General features: G+C 45.9%; 1 protein-coding gene across 2 annotated transcripts; it reads right to left on the reverse strand.

Annotated features, from left to right (window-relative positions):
- Positions 1 to 2,270: 2,270 nt before the first annotated feature.
- LOC144499065 (transcription factor Spi-C-like) lies at positions 2,271 to 10,919 on the reverse strand. Of its 2 annotated transcripts, XM_078221124.1 has the most exons (6): positions 10,754 to 10,919; positions 10,584 to 10,609; positions 10,375 to 10,489; positions 10,182 to 10,279; positions 6,328 to 6,439; positions 2,271 to 4,239 (listed from the first exon to the last, which is right to left on the reverse strand). In XM_078221124.1, exons 2-6 carry the CDS (start codon positions 10,584 to 10,586, stop codon positions 3,845 to 3,847), a joined length of 723 nt encoding a protein of 240 aa, XP_078077250.1. In that variant the 5' UTR covers positions 10,587 to 10,609; positions 10,754 to 10,919; the 3' UTR covers positions 2,271 to 3,844. The 2 variants fall into 2 exon arrangements, with proteins under 2 accessions (XP_078077250.1, XP_078077251.1); XM_078221125.1 differs by lacking the exon at positions 10,754 to 10,919 and having other exon boundaries at positions 10,584 to 10,662.
- Between the last annotated feature and the right edge of the window lie 8,588 nt (positions 10,920 to 19,507).

A 19,507-nucleotide genomic window follows, 5' to 3' on the forward strand; every position in this document is an offset into this window, starting at 1 on the left:
TTTTCCTGATGGAAGAAGATGGAAGAGAGAATGTCCAGGATGTGTAGGGTCCTTAATTATGCTGGCTGCTTTACCGAGGCAGCGAGAAGTGTAGACAGAGTCAATGGTTGGGAGGCTGGTTTGTGTGATGGATTGGGCTACATTCATGACCTTTTGTAGTTCCTTGTGATCTTGGGCACAGCAGGAGCCATACCAAGCTGTGATACAACCAGAAAGAATGCTTTCTATGGTGCACCTGTAAAAGTTGGTGAGAGTCATAGCTGACATGCCAAATTTCCTTAGTCTTCTGAGAAAGTAGAGGCGTTGGTGAGCTTTCTTAACTAGAGTGTCGGCATTTGATCTTGCAGGTTGTGGTTTGAGGCAGGAACCATTGTGATAACAGACAGGGTGCATTGTAACTTGTACAATCCGATGGTTCTTTTATACTATGTAATAAAATTTTAATAAAAGGCATCAAATTGTTATTTTCTCCCAACTCTGTGCAAGGTACTGTTTGAAATGGAAGCAGATTCAACTGAACTTTCAAAATAAATTGGATAAATACTTGAATGAAATATAAACGAGGCTGAGGGGAAAGAGTGGGGTGTGACGGGGGGTGGGGGCTAGTGATTCTAATTGCATAGCTATTTCACAGAGCCAGTAAAGATGAGATGGGCCGAATGTCCTCCTCCCCGGTTGTAAGATTTCATGGGCATTTACCAGTTTGGTCGCCACTTAATAGCAAACTGAAATAAGGTTAAAAGGTTGATTTGAACCTCCCTCCTTAAGATAGTACTTCCCAAACAGTTTCCCAGTGAGAGCTCAGTTTAATGCTTTGGATGTTGTGTGCCCTGATGACGGACCTTTTATCTGTGGTGTGTGGGAGAGGGATAGTTCCTGACTGGGAAGTGAGGGGGTGGGGGGGCTGCAGTGAGGACAGTGGGGAGAATTGCTTCAACTTCAGACTTCTTATTTTTTTAAAGAAAATCCTAGCTTTTCACAGGTTTTTCTTTGCAGCAGCAATCAGGCCTCAGAGATCCGTTCATTTGACCACACCCAACATGAGATACAAAAGGCGAGGGTTTAAAGAGGCCTCACAGCTGTTAGCATTCAGCCCAAGCCCCACAGCAGTCATTGCTGCCTTGGAGTTCGTCACCTCAAAAATCTCGTCTCGTGACCCCCCCAGTGGGGTTCGCAACCATAGCTTGGGGTATCCTGTCTTAAGAGTTTCCCAGCCATGCAGACTCACATTGCACTACCTTTACGTAAATATATTCACATTTGCACAGTCCACAGAGGTTTAGCAATTCTTGTAGTCAGTGAATAGATGACACCCCTGGTCATCCAGACTCGAAACGTTGGCTCCATTCTCTCCCCACAGATGCTGTCAGACCTGCTGAGATTTTCCAGCATTTTCTGTTTTGTTTCAGATTCCAGCACTCACAGTATTTTTCTCTCACACCCCATTTTGCCTTTTCCATCTCAGGTTCCAGATTTTAATCATAGAAACTAGAAGCAGGAGTAGACCAATCGGCCCTTCAAAGCTGCTCTACCATTCATTTTGATCATGGTTAATCATCAAATTCAACATCCTGATCCCCCCTTCCCTCATATGCCTTGATCCCTATAGCCCAAAGAGCTATATCTAATTTCTTAGAATCCCTACAGAGCAGAAGGAGGCCATTCGGCCCAACGAGGCTGCACCGACAACAATCCCACCCAGGCCTTATCCTCATAACCTCATGGATTTACCCTGCTAATCCCCCTGACACAAAGGCTCAATTTAGCATGGCCAATCCACCTAACCCGCACATCTTTGGACTGTGGGAGGAAACCTGAGCATGAGGAAGAAACTCATGCAGACACGGGGAGAATGTGCAAACTCCGCACAGACTGTGACCCAAGCCGGGAATCTAACCCGGGTCCCTGGCGCTGTGAGGCAGCAGTGCTAACCACTGTGCCACTGTGCCACCCCTCTTAACATTTCTTCTTGAAATCTCACAATGATTTGGCCTCAACTGCTTTCTGTGGTAGCGAACTCCACAGATTCACCACTCTCTGGATGAAGAAATGTCTCCTCACATCAGTCCTAAAATGTTTTAATTTATGGTGTGCATTGAACAGGTTTTGGTACCGGAATTCCTGTAGTGAGGGACTCATTGAAGAATATTTGCTCTGTACCCCACTGCATGTTATATGATTCAGTTGCGGCTTTGCAAATATACTTCCAGTGGCAGACATGTTGGCAGCAGAGAGCCAAGATTGACAATAACTAACAAAAGAACCAGAGGCCACATGAGGAAATTTGTTTTATTTAATGCAGTGAGTTGTTGTGATCCAGAATATTCTGTTGAAATGGTGAAGGAAGCAGATTCAACAGTAACTTTCACAAAGAGAATTGGATACATATTTGAAGAAGGAAAGGAAATTGCAGAACTTTCAGGAAAAGAGTGGTGGACTGGGACTAATTAGATAACTCTTTCAAAGGGCTGGCACATACAAAGTGGGCTGAGTGACCATCTCTGCGCTATACAATTCTCTAATGCTCGGTTTTGTCAGCCTGGGGGAATGTGTCTACTCTTCTGACCAACACTGTCTAATCAATCCTGTTTTGCTCTTTCCATCTTTCTGAATCTGTATCTATCACTCTCTTTCTCCTATATTAATGCTTCCTCTATTTCTACCTATATAGGGGAGGCTATGGCCTAGTGGTATTGTTGCTAGACTATTAATCTAGCAACTCAGCTAATGTTCTGGGGATCCGGATTCAAATCCCGCCATGGCAAATGTTGGAATTTGAATTCAATAAAAAATGTCTGGAACTAAGAAACGACTGATGACCATAAAACCATTGTGGGCGGCACGATGGCACAGTGGTTAGCACTGCTGCTTCACAGCGCCAGGGTCCCAGGTTCAATTCCGGCCTCGGGTCACTGTCTGTGTAGAGTTTGCACATTCTCCCCGTGTCTGTGTGGGTTTTCTCCGGGTGCTCCGGTTTCCTCCCACAGTCCAAAGATGTGTGGGTTAGGTTGATTGGCCATGCTAAATTGTCCATTAGCATCAGGGGGATTAGCAGGTAAAATGCGTGGGGTTGCGGGAATAGTGCCTGGGTGGGATTGTGGTCGGTGCAGACTCAATGGGCCGAATGGCCTCCTTCTGCACTGTAGGGATTCTATGATTGTTGGAAAAACCCATCTGGTTCACTAATGTCCCTTTAGGGAAGGAAATCTGTCGTCCTTACCCGGTCTGGCCTATATGTGACTCCAGAGCCACAGCAATGTGGGTGGACTTTCAACCTCCCTCCAAGGGCCACTAGGGATGGGCAATAAATGCTGGCCCATGTTCCAGGAATTAATTTTTTAAAAATTCAAATGGTTCCGATGAAAGGCCATTGCCCTGAAATATTACCTCTTTCTCCCACTGCTGCAGGAGGATTTCCAGCATTTGTCTGTTTTTATTTCAGATTGTTGTATTGGTCTCCCCAAATTTCATACTCTGTTTCCCCTCACATCTCCATGAACCTGTCATTTAGTTGGAGTCCTGAAGTCTTGCTCCAATGACTGGCCTCTCTCTGTCTGGTTGACGATCTGACACTGTCCAGGTGTGTGACCAAGTCCCTGTGCAGGTGTGTCTGCTGCATAATCACTTAATACACAGACTATACAAAAAAAAGGAATTTTTATTCTAATATTTTGAGTCCATCACCCTGGACTGGGCTGAAACCTGACACACACTAACTTAAAGAGTAAATGATATTTACAGGATTTAGAATGTCGGATTATTTCAAACGCAGTGTTAGCCCTTCTCTCTGCTTCTCTGCAACATTTTGTTCCAAAGAACACGGTTTAGTTTGAACCAAGACCGCTCATCTGGAATTTTCGTGTGAAAGATCGTTATAGTTGTAACTGAAATGCCAGTGATCACAGCCATAATGTTCATGGTCGGTGGCTGGATAGAAAGAGCTTGAGACATTTCCCAGTCTCTGCAGGACTTGGGCATCGAACTGGTAGGTTAGCTTCCTGCGCACTTTCACAATCTCTCCTGTCCGGCTATAGTTCCTGAGGGCTCGGGCCATTTTCTGGTAGGTCATGGTCTTCCGATTGCCCTTCCTTCTGCCCCACATCTCCGCCACTTTCTCCTTGTTCTTGGAGATGAATTGGAAGATGCCGCTCTTCCTGTCCACCCACTGGATGCAGTCGGACATCTGGGAATCATGGAGAGATTCGCTCAGGAATTCATAAAGGCGCAGTCTCTTCCTGCCTGTAACAAAGAACAGCATGAGGGCATTGAAGAAGATCGGAGCCCCTGCTGCAGGGGCCATTGAACTGAACAGTGCGGGAACAACGGGGGGGGGGGGGGGGGGGGGGAGGACAAATTGCCCTTTACACTTGTGCTAACATCTGGATGAAGGAACTAAATGGCTCTGTGTTTAACACTGCTGTTAAATAATTCTGGAATGTTTTACACCAGTGCTGTAAGTTATAGGATCTACAGTGCAGAAGGAGGCCATTTGGCCCATCAAGCTTGAACAAAGAACAAAGAAAATTACAGCACAGAAACAGGCCCTTCGGCCCTCCAAGCCTGCACCGACCATGCTGCCCGACTTAACTAAAACCCCCTACCCTTCTGAGAACCATATCCCTCTATTCCCATCCTATTCATGTACTTGTCAAGACGCCCCTTAAAAGTCACTACCATATCCGCTTCCACTACCTCCCCCGGCAACGAATTCCAGGCACCCACTACTCTCTGTGTAAAATATCTGCCTCGTACATCTCCTTTAAACCTTACCCCTCGCACCTTAAACCTATGCCCCCCTAGTAATTGACTCTTCCACCCTGGGAAAAAGCTTCTGACTATCCACTCTGTCCATGCCTCTCATAATCTTGTAGACTTCTATCAGGTCTCCCCTCAACCTCCATCGCTCCAATGAGAACAAACCAAGTTTCGCCAACCTCTCCTCATAGCTAATGCCCTCCATACCAGGAAACATCCTGGTAAATCTTTTCTGTATCCTCTCCAAAGCCTCCACATCCTTCTGGTAGTGTGGCGACCAGAATTGAACACTATATTCCAAGTGCGGCCTAACTAAGGTTCTATAAAGCGTCAACATGACTTGCCAATTTTTAAACTCAATACCCTGGCCGATGAAGTCAAGCATGCCATATGCCTTCTTGACTACCTTCTCCACCTGCATTGCCACTTTCAGTGACCTGTGTACCTGTACACCCAGATCCCTTTGCCTATCAATACTCTTAAAGGTTCTGCCATTTACTGTATATTTCCTATCTGTATTAGACCTTCCAAAATGCATTACCTCACATTTGTCCGGATTAAACTCCATCTGCCATTTCTCCGCCCAAGTCTCCAACTGATCTATATCCTGCTGTATCCTCTGATGGTCCTCATCGCTATCTGCAAATCTACCAACCTTTGTGTCGTCCGCAAACTTACTAATCAATACAGTTACAGTTTCCTCCAAATCATTTATATATATTACAAACAGCAAAGGTCCCAGCACTGATCCTTGAGGAACACCACTTGTCACAGCCCTCCATTCAGAAACGCACCCTTCCACTGTCTTCTTTGACCTATCTATTGACCTATTGTTGTTGCACCAACAACAATCCCCCCCAGGTCCTGTCCTATCCCAGTAACCCCACATATTTACCCTCCTAATCCCCCTGACACCAAGGCAATTTATCATGCCCAGTCCACCGAACCCGTACATCATTGGACTGTGGGAGGAAACCGGAGCACCCGGAGGAAACCCACGCAGACACGGGGAGAATGTGCAAACTCCACACAGACAGTCACCCAAGGCTGGAATTGAACCCGGGTCCTGGGCACTATGAGGCAGCTGTGCTAACCACTGCGCTACCATGCCACTTGATAGCAAAACAGATAGTGGCGTAGTGTAATTGTCGCTGGACTAGTAATCCAGAGATCCAGGGTAATGTTTCTGGGGACCCAAGTTCAAATCGCACATGGCAAATGGTGAAATTTGAATTCAATTAAAATCTGGAATTAAAAATGTCTAATGATGACCATGAAACGATTGTCGGAAAAACCCATCAGGTTCACGAATGTCTTTTAGGGAAGGAAATCTGCCACCCTTACCTAGTCTGGGCTGCATGTGACTCCAGAGCCACAGGAATGTGGTTGACTCTTAACTAGCCTCTGAAATGGAAATAGTCCAGCGAGTCACTCAGTTCAAGGGCCATTAGGGAAGAGCAATAATCCCCAACCAGCGACACCCACAGCCCATGAACAAATATTAATAAAATTATCCTCGGGAAAATCCACCCGGGGCGTGAGCGATAAGGAAGTGGAAATAAGAAGACAAACCTTTTCCTTGCCTTGGGATAAATAAATCTTGAAGGTGGTTGTCTGGAAAATAACCGGGATTCTGGGACCCATTTTCATACATTACTTTGTTGCTCTCAAAGTTAAAATCCACCTGGAGGTATAAAAGTTAAGATCTTGTTAGAGTCATGAGATTAGATAGAATTCCCCATTCTGCTGCCCCTCACGTGGTTGTGACTTCACTTGGACAATGAGTTTTGAAAGGAGAAGTTCTTTGTCAGCTGACTCTGAAACATGCTTAACATTAAATATTTCTTTCTGAATATCTTCTTAAATACATCAGAATCTGACCTACACTGTTGCAAATGATAAAGAATCTACATTAATGGAGACTTGCCATTGCCTCAAGCACCCAATCACTGCTCAAAGTCAGCAACCAATTTGTTACACTTAAAGCTTCAATTCTGGCCTCGGGTGACTGCCCGTGTGGGGTTTGTGCATTCTCCCCGTATCTGTGTGGGTTTCCTCTAGGTGCTCTGGTTTCCTCCCACTGTCCAAAGATGTGGAAATGCTGACATTGGACTGAGCTGGGCACAGTAAAAAGTCTCAACACCAGGTTAAAGTCCGACAGGTTTATTTGGAACCGCAAGCTTTCGGAGTGCTGCTCCTTCATCAGGTGAGTGGAGAGGTAGGTTTTGTTTGTGAAAGCTACCTCTCCACTCACCTGATGAAGGAACAGCACCCCAAAAGCTTGTGATTCCAAATAAACCTGTCGGACTTTAACCTGGTGTTGTGAGACTTCTTGCACCGCCCAAAGATGTGCGGGTTAGGTTGATTGGCCATGCATTAATGTCAGATGGATTAGCAGGGTAAATATGTGGGGTTATTGGAATAGGGCCTGAATGGGATTGTTGTTGGTGCAGGCTCGATGGGCCGAAAGGCCTCCTTCTGCACTGTAGGGATTCTAAACTGCAATGAGACAAACCTTTGTTCCCCCTTGGATTTTGGTTGAGGGGTAAATGTTGACTCAGGCCACCAGGGTGACTTCCCCTGCTCTCCTTTGAGAACAGTCAGGAGCCCAAAGGTATACCCTTATCCCTAACGAGAAGGGAAAGAGCCACAGTTTAGTGTCATTTCCTGGGGAGAAGATACCTCCGACAGTGAAGTACGTGGCCTGATCATTATTGTGGGCAGAATGTACTTTTTATAAAACCATTTAAAATCACAGAGGAAAAAATGTAAAAGTTTGATGAAGTCTCAATCTGGAACCTTAACTCTATTGTTCTCTCCACAGATACTGACTCACCTCCTGAGTGTTTCCACTATTATGTTTTGATTAAAGTAAATGGACAATATCTGGACTAAAATAGGGAACACTGCAATGCCACATTGTTTACAAGTATTGTGAGAAATATTTCCAGCTTCTTTGTTGGACTGTCAACTTTGTCATTTTAGCTTGCAATTCCTGTAGGCTGGTCTTTTACTTAGTGGTGGGTGGGGTGGGGGAAGGGGGGGAGTGCATTATGAAAGACTCACGTTATTATTGTGCCCAATCACAACTTTCAGAAATGACCCAAAGTCTTCCACGAATATTGAGGTAGTTTGTAATTGAAGCAAACTGAGCAGCCATCTTGTGTACAGCAGGATCCCACAACTAGATGAAGAATGGCCAGTTTGCTGGAGGAGTCACTCTGGCCATATCATTTCTTCTTCAAGTGCCATGGGATCCTGAACACTCGCCTGAGCCATTGGAACTGGCAGACACAGGGCTTCGATATATCATACAGCTACATCGGTTCTCCAGCACAGAAACAGGCCATTCAATTCAACTGGCATTAATGCTTCACGCTTCCTCCCACCCCCTTTTCATTTAACCCCCATTAACGTACTCTTCTATTCCAGTGGTGGGCAATCTGCTGCCCAGGGGCCACATGTGGCCCATCTGGGTTCTCAGTGCGGCCACACGGGACATAGTGTTGACCGGTGCCCAGGTGCAGGGTTGCCACATTCCCCTGGCTTCTGTCCGTGTAGTTTTTTTCCTGCTAGGTGACTGAAGTGATTTGCACATAAAGCAAGGGTAAGTGAAGAGAGGTGTATACTGATTGTTTACAAGGGACGGCACGGTGGCACAGTGCTTAGCACTGCTGCCTTACAGCGCCAGGGATCTGTGTTCAATTCTGGCCTCTTGTCACTGTGTGGAGTTTTCACGCTTTCCCCGTGTTTCCTCCGGGTGCTCCGGTTTCCTCCCACAGTCCAAAGATGTGTGGGTTAGGTGGATTGGCCATGCTAAATTGCCCCTTCGTGTCAAGAGGATTAGAGGGGTAAATATGTGGGGTTACAGGGATGGGACCTGGGTGGGATTGTTGTCAGTGCAGGTTCGATGAGCCAAATGGCCTCCTTCTGCACTGTAGATTCTATGATTCTGTAACATTGACTGTGAGAGCCGTGCGCTCCCTCTGTGTCCAAAGTATCCATATTTATTGTTTATACTATTTGAAGTTGATGACAGTTCTATTAATATATAAATGATTAAACGTTTTCTATAACCCTTTATGAAGTATTCAGTGCATTAAATGTATTTAACCTTATTCACAGGGTCATGTTTAGTGAATAAGTCTGATTTCAATCTTGCCACTCACTGAGATGAAGGAGGGTCACTCACGCAGCCCACTCAGTATCTAAGGTTGCCCATCACTGGTCTATTCCTTTCACCCTCAGCTGTTTGTCTGGCTTTCCCCCAAGCTATTTGCCTCACCAATTCATTGTTGTTGTGAGTTCAACATTCTCAATACTCTGGGTAAAGGAGTTTTTCCTGAGCTCCCTGTCGGATTTATTTGTGACTAATATTTCCGATAAGTACTGCGGATGCTGGAATCTGAAACAAAAACAGAAAATGCTGGAAAATCTCAGCAGTTCTGACAGCATGGAGTCCATGTGACCTCTTAAGAACTGACAGCTCTGAAGAAGTCATACGGACTCCACAGATGCTGCCAGACCCATAGCCCATCTCGTCTGTGCCAGCTCGCTGAATGAGCAACTGACCTCGTCCCATTCTCCCGCCTTCTCCCCGTAACCCTGCACATTCTTCCTTTTGAGATAATAGCCTGACGCCTTTTCCACAGCCTCGATTGAACCTGCCTCCACCACACTCAGACAGTACACTCCAGACCCTACCTAATCACTGTGTGAAAAGACTTTTTCTCACATCACCTTTGCTTTTTTTACCAATTACCTTAAATCTGTGCCTCTCGTTCCCAATCCTTTCACCAATGGGAACAGTTTCTTCCTATTTACCCTGTCCAGACCCCTCTTGATTTTGAACACCTCGATCAAATCTCCTCTCACGATTTTCTCAAATCTTTCTCTAAGGAAAACTGTCCTAACCTCTCCAACCAATCTTCACAACGAAAGTTCCTCACCCCTGGAACCATTCTTGTGAATCAGAAGCATAAAGACATCTTCAGATTATAAACTATTCACAAGCACACAGAGATCAAGCAACATCTTGTGTTAGTCTCTCTTAGTCCCAGTTACTGCTTAATCCCAAATCCTTTTACTCCATGATTCCTTTAAGGAATCAGAAGGAGGCCATTCAGCTCTTCATGTCTCCTGCTATCTCTTACAAAGAGTTATCCAATTCATCCCATTCCTTGTTCTTTCCCCATAACAAACCCCATCTCCCCCCACGTTCAAATTATTTATCTAATTCCCTTTTGAAAGTTTCTATTGAACCAACTTCCACAATCCTTTCAGGCGGCACATTCCAGATCACAAAAAGTCACTGTTTGAAAAGGAAAGCCTCAGCTTTACTATAAAGAGTAATTAACAATGAGTTATCCCCCCATACATTCAGTCACATACATCTTTGTCCCTCAGTGCCCAGTTTTTGAACTTACAGTGTCCTGCAAATGTTGGGTGTGGACATTCAGAGGGCAGTAAGGGGCAGGACCAGTCTCTTGATAATGCTGGAAGTTGTACATCGAGAGTGGAGGACCTTAACAAGAAGGAGAGAGGTTATAGAAAAGCATATGGATAAATAAGCTCACAGTGACTGATTCCGAGTCTGGAGGGATGGAGTAAGATACTTGCTTGGCAGATACTGGAGATTCGGGTCCTGTCGAAACTGGGCCGAGTGATGTTGATGTTGTATCACCTCAAAGGCATCATTAAACAGAGGGGTGTAATTATCTTGCGTGCAGCAACTCTGGCAAAAAATTTCAAATAATTATACTTAGAGCGACACTTTCAAACACTTTAGTAACGGTGCAAAACATACAGAGATTTACAAGTTCTCTTACCATGCTTAATGTGCAATAATGGGAACCTGTAAAATTAAAAAAAAGATTAGCTGAGCGCTTCCATCTATGCCAGTTCAGACAGGACACTAATTCATTCTGCACTGGAACGGGAAGATTGGGCGCAGGGATTGAGTGAGGATGGTTCTGAACCCCCTCCAGGTGTGACTCACCTGTCTAACTCCCCAGACTCTGAGCCCTGCCGTCTGGAAGCATTTTAAGTAGTCCAGTTTGACTCCCTGGCAGCCTGCCCTGCGTCAGGCTGTTATTTGATCCCTCGAGTTCGGCGCTACACATCCATCCATTCAATTTTCTCTGAATGCCGACAAGGAATTAAGAACACAAAAATCTGGGACGGCCCTTAAATACGTTTAACTAGTGGTAGGGAATTTTTTTCTGGTGTAGTGTTACTTCCTCCTCCGTAGAAATGGTGAGCTTTATTCATGGACCGCAAAGTCGGCCTCGGTGACTTTTACAAATCATCCCCTTATTGAGTCAAATAAATTTCCTCCCCCCACCCCTCCCCACCCCTCCCCAGACTAGCAGCACACAGTCTCCTGTCCAACTCTGGCCCTGGGCAGTTCAGGACTGAGCAGACAGCACCCACATTTCTAATCACATCTTCTTTTCAAGTTCAGGCTGTTTCATAGAATCCCTACAGTGCAGAAAGAGGCCATTCGACCCATCGAATCTGTACCGACTCTCTGACAGAGTATCTTACCCAGGATATCTTCCCTCCCAGTCACCCCACATATTTACCATGGCCAATCCACCTAACTTACACATCTTTGGACACTAAGGGTCAACTTACTATGGCCAATCCATCTAACCTATGCATCTTTGGACACTAAGGGTCAATTTACCATGGCCAATTCAGTTAACCTACACATCGTTGGACACTGAGGGGCAATTTAGCATGGCCAATCCACCTAACCTGCACATCTTTGGAGTGTGGGAGGAAACTGGAGCACCCGGAGGAAACCCACGCAGACATGGGGAGAACGTGCAGACTCCGCGCAGACTATCACCCGAGGCTGGAATTGAACTCGGGTCCCTGGGGCTGTGAGGCAGCAGTGCTAGTCACCGTGGATGGCACGGTAGCACAGTGGTTAGCACTGCTGCTTCACAGCTCCAGGGACCTGGGTTCGATTCCCGGTTTGGGTCACTGTCTGTGTGGAGTTTGCGCATTCTCCTCGTGCCTGCGTGGGTTTCCTCCGGGTGCTCTGGTTTCCTCCCACAGTCCAAAGATGTGTGAGTTAGGTCGATTGGCTATGCTAAAAAAATTGCCCCTTAGAATCCTGAGCTGCGTAGGTTAGAGGGATTAGCAGGTAAATATGTTGGGATATGGGGGTAGGGCCTGGGTGGGATTGTGGTCGGTGCAGACTCGATGGGCCAAATGGCCTCTTTCTGCACTGTAGGGTTTCTATGATTCTGTGCCACTGTGTTCATTTGTCTTTTTTTATAGAAAATGTGTACAGTCAAAAGTCAAAAATAAAAATGCTAGCGAGGAATCACATTCTCTAATTAAGGTAGCAAAACCATTCATGGAGACATTTGTCTGTGTGAACGATGAATTCTGTATGAGTTAGAATTTCATTTTGTCCTGACCAGGTACAACACATTCCCAGAGAGCTGGGGCGGAGATTGACTGGGTTGGATTTTTCCTGATCCTTGTGTATAGGACATAGCGGGGCAATTTTCCACATTGCCGGGTAGATGCCAGTGTTGTAGCTGTCCTGGAACAGCTTGGCTATGGGAGCGGCAAGTCTGGAGTACAAGTCTTCAGTACTATTGTCAGAATGTTGTCAGGGCCCATTGCCTTTGCAGCATCCAGTGCCTTCAACTCTTTCTTCATATCATGCTGAGTGAATCAAAGTAGCTGAAGACTGGCATCTGTCATGCTGGGGACTTCTGGAGGTGACGAGTTGGATCATCCACTCGGCACTTCTGGCTGAAGATTGCTGCGAATGCTTCAGCCTTATCTTTTGCACTGATGTGCTGGACTCCTCCATCATTGAGGACGGGGATATTTGTGGAGCCTCCTCCTCCAGTGAGTTGTTTAATTGTCCACCACCGCTCACGACTGGATGTGGCAGGACTGCAGAGCTTAGCTTTGATCCTTTGGTTGTGGGATTGCTTAGGTCTGTCTATCACTTGCTGCTTATGTTTGGCATGTGAATAGTCATGTGTTGTAGCTTCACCAGGTTGGCACTTCATTTTTAGGTATGCCTGGTGTTGCTCGAAGTATGCCTTCCAGCACTCTTCATTGAACCAGGGTTAATTTCCTGGTTTGATGGTGGTGGTGGAGTGTGGGATATGTGGGCCATGAGATTACAGAAGACAAAGATGTGCGGGTTAGGTTGATTGGCCAGGTTAAAAATTGCCCCTTAGAGTCCTGGGATGCATAGGTTAGAGGGATTAGCGGGTAAATATGTGGGGGTAGGGCCTGGGTGGGATTGTGGTCGGTGCAGACTCGATGGGCCAAATGGCCTCCTTCTGCACTGTAGGGTTTCTATGATTTCTATGATCTATGAGATTGAGATAGAATACAGTTCTGCTGCTGATGGCCCATACACCCTCATGGGTGCCAAGTTTGGAGGTGTGTTTGTGTTTTTTTATTGTTGCTTATTTTGTTCCTCTGGTTTGCCCCAATACACCCCACCACCACCTGTCCATTGTTTTTCAATTTAGCTTCTACTGACCTTTGTTCTCCTGTTAACACTCAGTCTGATACCTTACCTTCCAGCCACTATCAGCACATCTTCAATCCCTGATGTCAGCATTAACACCCCCTTTGTCTTATGTCCATCTTTGTCAAGCTCTCCTTAGCTCCAACCTATCCCTGACCTTTCATTCTGCCCCACCCACCTCTGCAATTATATAATTCATTGCATTTTTATCCCTCTTCAGTTCTGTGGAAAGGTCACATGGACTTGAAACATTAACCAAAAGGGAAAAAAACGCTGGAAAATCTCAGCAGGTCTGGCAGCATCTGTAAGGAGAGAAAAGAGCTGACATTTCGAGTCAGATGACCCCTTGACAAAGCTAAAGGTATAGAATGGCCATTGACACCCTTTATTCTCTCTGTGGACAGCCATTAGCAGTATTTTCCCCTGGTTTCTGTGGCTATGACTCATCTTTCATTCCCTCCCCTTGCAGTATAAATATCTCCCACTTTCTGTGCCTTTTAGCTTTGACAAAGGGTCACCTGGACTTGAAACGTCAGCTCTTTTCTCTCCTTACGGACGCTGCCAGACTTGCTGAGATTTTCCAGCATTTTCTCTTTTGGTTTCAGATTCCAGCATCCGCAGTAATTTGCTTTTATGACTTAAAACATTAACTCTCTTTCTCCCTCCACAGATGCTGCCAGATTTGCTGAGATTTTCCAACATTTTCTGTTTTTATTTCAGATTTCCAGCACCAGCAGTATTTGACTTTTATTTGAAATCTCTCTGATCTCGCATGGTGAGATTGTCAGATAACATGATGGAAGGTGTCCTTAATGTGAGGGCAGGACTTTGTCTCCACAAGGACAGTGTGGTGGTCACACTTACTAACACTATCATCACAGAATAACAGTAAGAAGTCTCACAACACCAGGTTAAAGTCCAACAGGTTTATTTGGTAGCAAAAGCCACGAGCTTTCGGAGCGCTGCTCCTTCGTCAGGTAAGTGGGAGATCTGTTCACAAACAGGGCATATAAAGACACAAACTCAATTTACAAAATAATGGTTGGAATGCGAGTCTTTACAGGTAATCAAGTCTTAAAGGTACAGACAATGTGAGTGGAGAGAGGGTTAAGCACAGGTTAAAGAGATGTGTATTGTCTCCAGACAAGGCAGTTAGTGAGATTTTGCAAGCCCAGGCAAGTCGTGGGGGTTACAGATAGTGTGACATGAACCCAAGATCCCGGTTGAGGCCGTCCTCATGTGTGCGGAACTTGGCTATCAGTCTCTGCGACTCTGCATTGTCGTGTGTCGTGAAGGCCGCCTTGGAGAACACTTACCCGAAGATCAGAGGCCGAATGCCCGTGACTGCTGAAGTGTTCCCCAACAGGAAGAGAACACTCTTGCCTGGTGATTGTCGAGCGGTGTTCATTCATCCATTGTCGTAGTGTCTGCATAGTTTCCCCAATGTACCATGCCTCGGGACATCCTTTCCTGCCAGTTCCATCCCACCATCAGACTCACCATGGACTACTCTCCGGAATCGGTTGCATTCTTGGACACATGCATTTCCATTAAGGACGGTCACCTCAGCACTTCACTGCACCGCAAGCCCACGGATAACCTCACAATGCTCCACTTCTGCAGCTTCCACCCTAAACACGTTAAAGAAGCCATCCCCTACGGACAAGCCCTCCGTATACACAGGATCTGCTCGGATGAGGAGGATCGCAACAGACACCTCCAGACACTGAAAGATGCCCTCATAAGAACAGGATATGGCGCTAGACTCATCGATCGACAGTTCCGACGCGCCACAGCGAAAAACCGCACCGACCTCCTCAGAAGACAAACATGGGACACGGTGGACAGAGTACCCTTCGTTGTCCAGTACTTCCCCGGAGCGGAGAAGCTACGACATCTTCTCCGGAGCCTTCAACATGTCATCGATGAAGACGAACATCTCGCCAAGGCCATCCCCACACCCCCACTTCTTGCCTTCAAACAACCGCACAATCTCAAACAGACCATTGTCCGCAGCAAACTACTCAGCCTTCAGGAGAACAGTGACCACGACACCACACAACCCTGCCACAGCAACCTCTGCAAGACGTGCCGGATCATCGACACAGATGCCATCATCTCACGTGAGAACACCATCCACCAGGTACACGGTACATACTCTTGCAACTCGGCCAACGTTGTCTACCTGATACGCTGCAGGAAAGGATGTCCCGAGGCATGGTACATTGGGGAGACCATGCAGACGCGACGACAACGGATGAATGAACACCGCTCAACAATCACCAGGCAAGACTGTTCTCTTCCTGTTGGGGAGCACTTCAGCGGTCACAGGCATTCGGTCTCTGATCTTCAGGTAAGCGTTCTCCAAGGCGGCCTTCATGAGACACAACATGCAGAGTCGCTGAGCAGCGATTGATAGCCAAGTTCCGCACACATGAGGACGGCCTCAACCGGGATCTTGGGTTCATGCCACACTATGACAGGGCGGCACGGTAGTGCAGTGGTTAGCACTGCTGCTTCACAGCTCCAGGGTCCCGGGTTCGATTCCCGGCTCGGGTCACTGTCTGTGTGGAGTTTGCACATTCTCCTCGTGTCTGCGTGGGTTTCCTCCGGGTGCTCCGGTTTCCCCCCACAGTCCAAAGATGTGCGGGTTAGGTTGATTGGCCAGGTTAAAAATTGCCCCTTAGAATCCTGAGATGCGTAGGTTAGAGGGCTTAGCGGGGTAAATATGTGGGGGTAGGGCCTGGGTGGGATTGTGGTCGGTGCAGACTCGATGGGCCGAATGGCCTCCTTCTGCACTGTAGGGTTTCTATGATTTCTATTTCTATGACTATCTGTAACCCCCACGACTTGCCTGGGCTTGCAAAATCTCACTAACTGTCTTGTCTGGAGACAATACACATCTCTTTAACCTGTGCTTAACCCTCTCTCCACTCACATTGTCTGTACCTTTAAGACTTGGTTACCTGTAAAGACGCGCATTCCAACCATTATTTTATAAATTGAGTTTGTGTCTTTATATGCCCCGTTTGTGAACAGAACACCCACTTACCTGACGAAGGAGCAGTGCTCCGAAAGCTAGTGGCTTTTGCTACCAAATAAACCTGTTGGACTTTAACCTGGTGGTGTGAGTCTTCTTGCTGTGTTTACTCCAGTCCAACACCGGCATCTCCACATCATGATTACAGAATAACGCAGAGATGATTCAGTTTTCAATCCAAATATGTTTATTTATAGACCTTTAAAACATCTCAGAACCTACAGGATTTTTCTTCATGCAGGAAGTTTCAGTCCTTCTGAAATATTCTCAAATTCCTTAACCCTCTAGTTTCCTGCATAACTTAAGCAATAAACAAGGATCAGTGAACAGGATAACAATTAAATTCGAATCAATCAAATGATTGAATATTATAGCTGGAGTTGTCACCCTTTGGATGACATGAGAAACTGATTCTCTATCTGCCCTTTGATGTTGCATTTAAAAGATCTCATTGCACTATTTAAAAAAGCGATGGGGAATGTTTCCAGATTTCTGGCCAATGTTCAATTTGATTTGATTTGATTTATTATTGTCACATGTTTTAGGATACAGTGAAAAGTGTTGTTCCTTGCGCATTACAGACAAAACATACCGTTCATAGAGTACATTGGGGAGAAGGAAAGGAGAGAGTGCAGAATGTAGTGTTGCAGTCATAGCTAGGGTGCCATGATGTGGAGTTGCTAGGGTGTAGAGAAAGATCAACTTAATATAAGACAGGTCCATTCAAAAGTCTGATGGCAGCAGGGAAGAATCTGTTCTTGAGTTGGTTGGTACACGAACTTAGATTTTGTTATCTTTTTCCCAATGTAAGAAGATGGAAGAGAAAATGTCTGGGGTGCATGGGATCCTTAATTATGCTGGCTGCTTTTCCGAGGCAGCGGGAAGGTGTAGATGGAGTCAATGGATGGGAGGCTGGTTTGAGTGATGGATTGGGCTACGTTCACAACCCTTTGTAGTTTCTTGTGGTCTTGGTCAGAGCAGGAGCCATACCAAGCTGCAATAAATCCGGAAAGGATGCTTTCTACAGTGCATCTGCAAAAATTGGTGAGAGTCGTAGTGAATATGCTAAATTTCCTTAGCCTCCTGAGAAAGTAGAGGCGTTGGTGGGGCTTTCTTAACTATAGCGTCAACGTGGAGGGACCAGGACAGGTTGCTGGTGATCTAGAAACTTGAATCTCTCAACCATTTTCACTTTGTCCCCATTGATATAGACAGGGGCATGTCCTCCACTGTGCTTCCTGAAGCCGATGACTATCTCTTTTGTTTTGTTGGCTGTGTGGGAGAGATTATTGTTGTTGCCATTTCACCAGGTTGTCTATCTTTCTCCTGTACTCCGTCTCATCATTGTTTGAGATCCGACCCACTACGGTGGTGTCAACAGCAAACTTGAAAATGGAGGTTGAGCAGAATTTGGCCACGCAGTCCCTTATTCATCCCTTAACCAATATCTAAAACAAACTATTTGGTCATTGTTTCATTCAGATGGCACAGTGATTAGCTGGGTTCAAATCCCGGCTTGGGTCACTATCTGTGCGGAGGTTGCACGTTCTCCCCGTGTCTGTGTGGGTTTCCTCCGGGTGCTCCGGTTTCCTCCCAAACTCCAAAGATGCGCGGGTTAGGTTGATTGGTCCTGCTAAATTGCCCCGTAGTGTCCTGGGTTGCATAGGTTAGAGGGATTAGCGGGGTAAATATGTGGGGTTACAGGGATAAGGCCTGGGTGGGACTGTTGTCGGTGCAGGCTCGATGGGCCGGATTGTAGGGTTTCTTTCTATCCTGTTTGTCAGACCTTGCTGCCAGATTGATTGCCGTATTTCCTACAAAAGTGACTTTACTTCAAAACTACTTCATCTACTGGAAAGCACTTGAGGTGACCTGAGGTCACGAAAAGTGCTGTAGAAGTACAAAATTGTTTTTTCGAGCATTCCAGTCTCAGTTTCCTATGAAGGCTTCCAGTGTGCAAGTGGTTTATTGCATTTATCTGCTTAACAGTAACAAGACCACATAAGTCATTCTATATGAAGTACTTCTTATAATTGACTAATTCAGCTAGACCGTAACTTAAGTGGTTTAGGATATACAAACCATAACTTCCTTAGGTGGATTCTGTTTTAAAATCTATCCATTTCTGGTGAGACTTATGGTCAGAAAGTTACCCGGGGTTCCAAGGTTTAGATTGTGAGGCGAGACTAACCAGGCTTGCGTTCTCTGAAACAGTGAAGTTTGAGGGGTGATTGGTTTAAGATTTTGCAAAGGATTGTTAGAGTGGATAGAGAGAAAGGTTTACTACTGGTGAAGGAGCCTAGGATAAAGAGACACAATCTCAAAATGAGAGTCAGGTCATTCTGTAGAGAAGATAGGAAAAAACTTATCCACAACAAAAGGATGGCAGAAGTGTGGAACTCTCTCTCCCATAAGAAGCAGCCGGTTCTTGCTCAGTAAAACATTTGAAATCTGCGAGTGATATATTTTTGCTCGCCAAGGATATTGAAGAATATAAGACCATAAGACCATAAGACATAGGAGCGGAAGTAAGGCCATTCGGCCCATCGAGTCCACTCCACCATTCAATCATGGTTGATTTCAACTCCATTTACTCGCCCTCTCCCCATAGCCCTTAATTCCTCGAGAAATCAAGAATTTATCAATTTCTGTCTTGAAGACGCTCAACGTCTCGGCCTCCACAGCCCTCTGTGGCAATGAATTCCACAGACCCACCACTCTCTGGCTGAAGAAATTTCTCCTCATCTCTGTTCTAAAGTGACTCCCTTTTATTCTAAGGCTGTGCCCCCGCGTCCTAGTCTCCCCTGTTAATGGAAACAACTTCCCTACGTCCATCCTATCTAAGCCGTTCATTATCTTGTAAGTTTCTATCAGGTCTCCCCTCAACCTCCTAAACTCCAATGAATATAATCCCACGATCCTCAGACGTTCATCGTATGTCAGGCCTACCATTCCTGGGATCATCCGTGTGAATCTCCGCTGGACCCGCTCCAGTGCCAGTATGTCCTTCCTGAGGTGTGGGGCCCAAAATTGCTCACAGTACTCCAAATGGGGCCTAACCAGTGCTTTATAAAGCCTCAGAAGTACATCCCTGCTTTTGTATTCCAAGCCTCTTGAGATAAATGACAACATTACATTTGCTTTCTTAATTACGGACTCAACCTGCAAGTTTACCTTTAGAGAATCCTGGACTAGGA

Source organism: Mustelus asterias, chromosome 9, assembly GCF_964213995.1.
Source record: "Mustelus asterias chromosome 9, sMusAst1.hap1.1, whole genome shotgun sequence".
NCBI classification, from domain to species: Eukaryota; Metazoa; Chordata; class Chondrichthyes; order Carcharhiniformes; family Triakidae; genus Mustelus; species Mustelus asterias.

What these genes read in the sequence shown, in the direction of transcription:
- LOC144499065 (XM_078221124.1), bottom strand. An exon ending in GAATCTCCAGTATCTGCCAA is followed by an intron (nt 10,280 to 10,374) that starts GCAAGTATCTTA and finishes CTTCTTGTTAAG; the next exon opens with GTCCTCCACTCTCGATGTAC. An exon ending in CCCAACATTTGCAGGACACT is followed by an intron (nt 6,440 to 10,181) that starts GTAAGTTCAAAA and finishes TTATACCTCCAG; the next exon opens with GTGGATTTTAACTTTGAGAG.